General features: G+C 48.1%; 1 protein-coding gene across 1 annotated transcript in view; it reads right to left on the bottom strand.

The window, feature by feature from the left end:
• Positions 1-385: 385 nt before the first annotated feature.
• Positions 386-1,072, bottom strand: part of rgcc (regulator of cell cycle) — a 31,664-nt gene continuing 30,977 nt past the window's right edge. Inside the window, exon 5 of the mRNA XM_051076645.1 lies at positions 386-408. Coding sequence (XP_050932602.1) covers positions 401-408 — 8 coding nt within the window. The 3' untranslated portion in view covers positions 386-400. The remainder of the gene's footprint in view (positions 409-1,072) is intronic.

Genomic DNA, 1,072 nt, shown 5'->3' with positions numbered 1-1,072 from the left:
TGTGATTCTGACAATAAATGTTCCAGTGACTCTTTGTAGCATATATTCCATGTTGTCATTCCTCACAACTTCTCATGGAGTCCATTACCTCATGGCTGCTGAGTATTCTTGTCCTCCGGTTCCCTACAATGCTAATTTTGACCCTTCCTGCGGTCCTTACAGCCCAGCAGCCAGGTGGCCTTTAGTTAGGTAGAGCACTGCCAGATTAACTTTTGGACAGCGCTGGCTAGACCTGATGCCGTGGTGGAGCCACTTGGCAGCTGCTGTGCCATCCAGCTGTATCCTGTTGGGTGGTTTTCAGTGTGGGGGCAGGTGCATGTTAGCTGCTCAAGGGGAGTCCAGACATCCACTCCCTCCCTCTCTCATGGCTACACTCCAAGATGACTCTGAGCCCTCCGTGTCACATGCCTAAGAACAGACGGAGAGAGACAGACCTGATTAGAACAAGACTCTTTGGCTCCTGGGTCACTGCCTCTATTCTCAGAGCAGCGGGCATTTAGTTTTACAGACAGGTCATCGTAAACAGCAGTGGCCCTAATAAACATGTTATTCTGCAGGGCTAACATGGGGCTGGCTGACTGCCTGACTGAATGTCCAGGTCCTGTCCAGGGACGCCTGCGAGCTGTGAAAGACGGACATTCAGTGGCCAAACACAGAACAGAGGAGGGCGGTGGAGGGAAAAACCATGGAAATAAGGAAAGTGTTTCAACTCCTACTTCTGTCTCATTCCATTCCTGACATTTATAGTTGGAATTTCAGCCCATGTTTGCACCAGCAGACATTCCTCATACTCTGATGCAAGTTCCAACACTCACATGCCCCATAGTAAAGAAGCGGTCCACACAAATTAGCCATGGATGTCTGCTACCCATGACGTTCTGTGAGCTACTAAATGACGCCCTGTTGCGTTCTCAGGTGACAGTTTCATGCATGTACATTCACTGGGTTTCTGTGTCTCTGATGTGTTATATATATATACATGACAAAGGGATAAGGAAAGAAAACGATGGGCCAAAATAGAAAACCCAGAGTTTACAGTGCTATGTGGTGTGTGTGAAAATTGCATGGTGTT

This window comes from Lates calcarifer, linkage group LG1 (assembly GCF_001640805.2).
Source record: "Lates calcarifer isolate ASB-BC8 linkage group LG1, TLL_Latcal_v3, whole genome shotgun sequence".
In the NCBI taxonomy this organism is placed as follows: Eukaryota; Metazoa; Chordata; class Actinopteri; family Centropomidae; genus Lates; species Lates calcarifer.
This window is presented reverse-complemented; position numbering and strand designations above follow the sequence as displayed.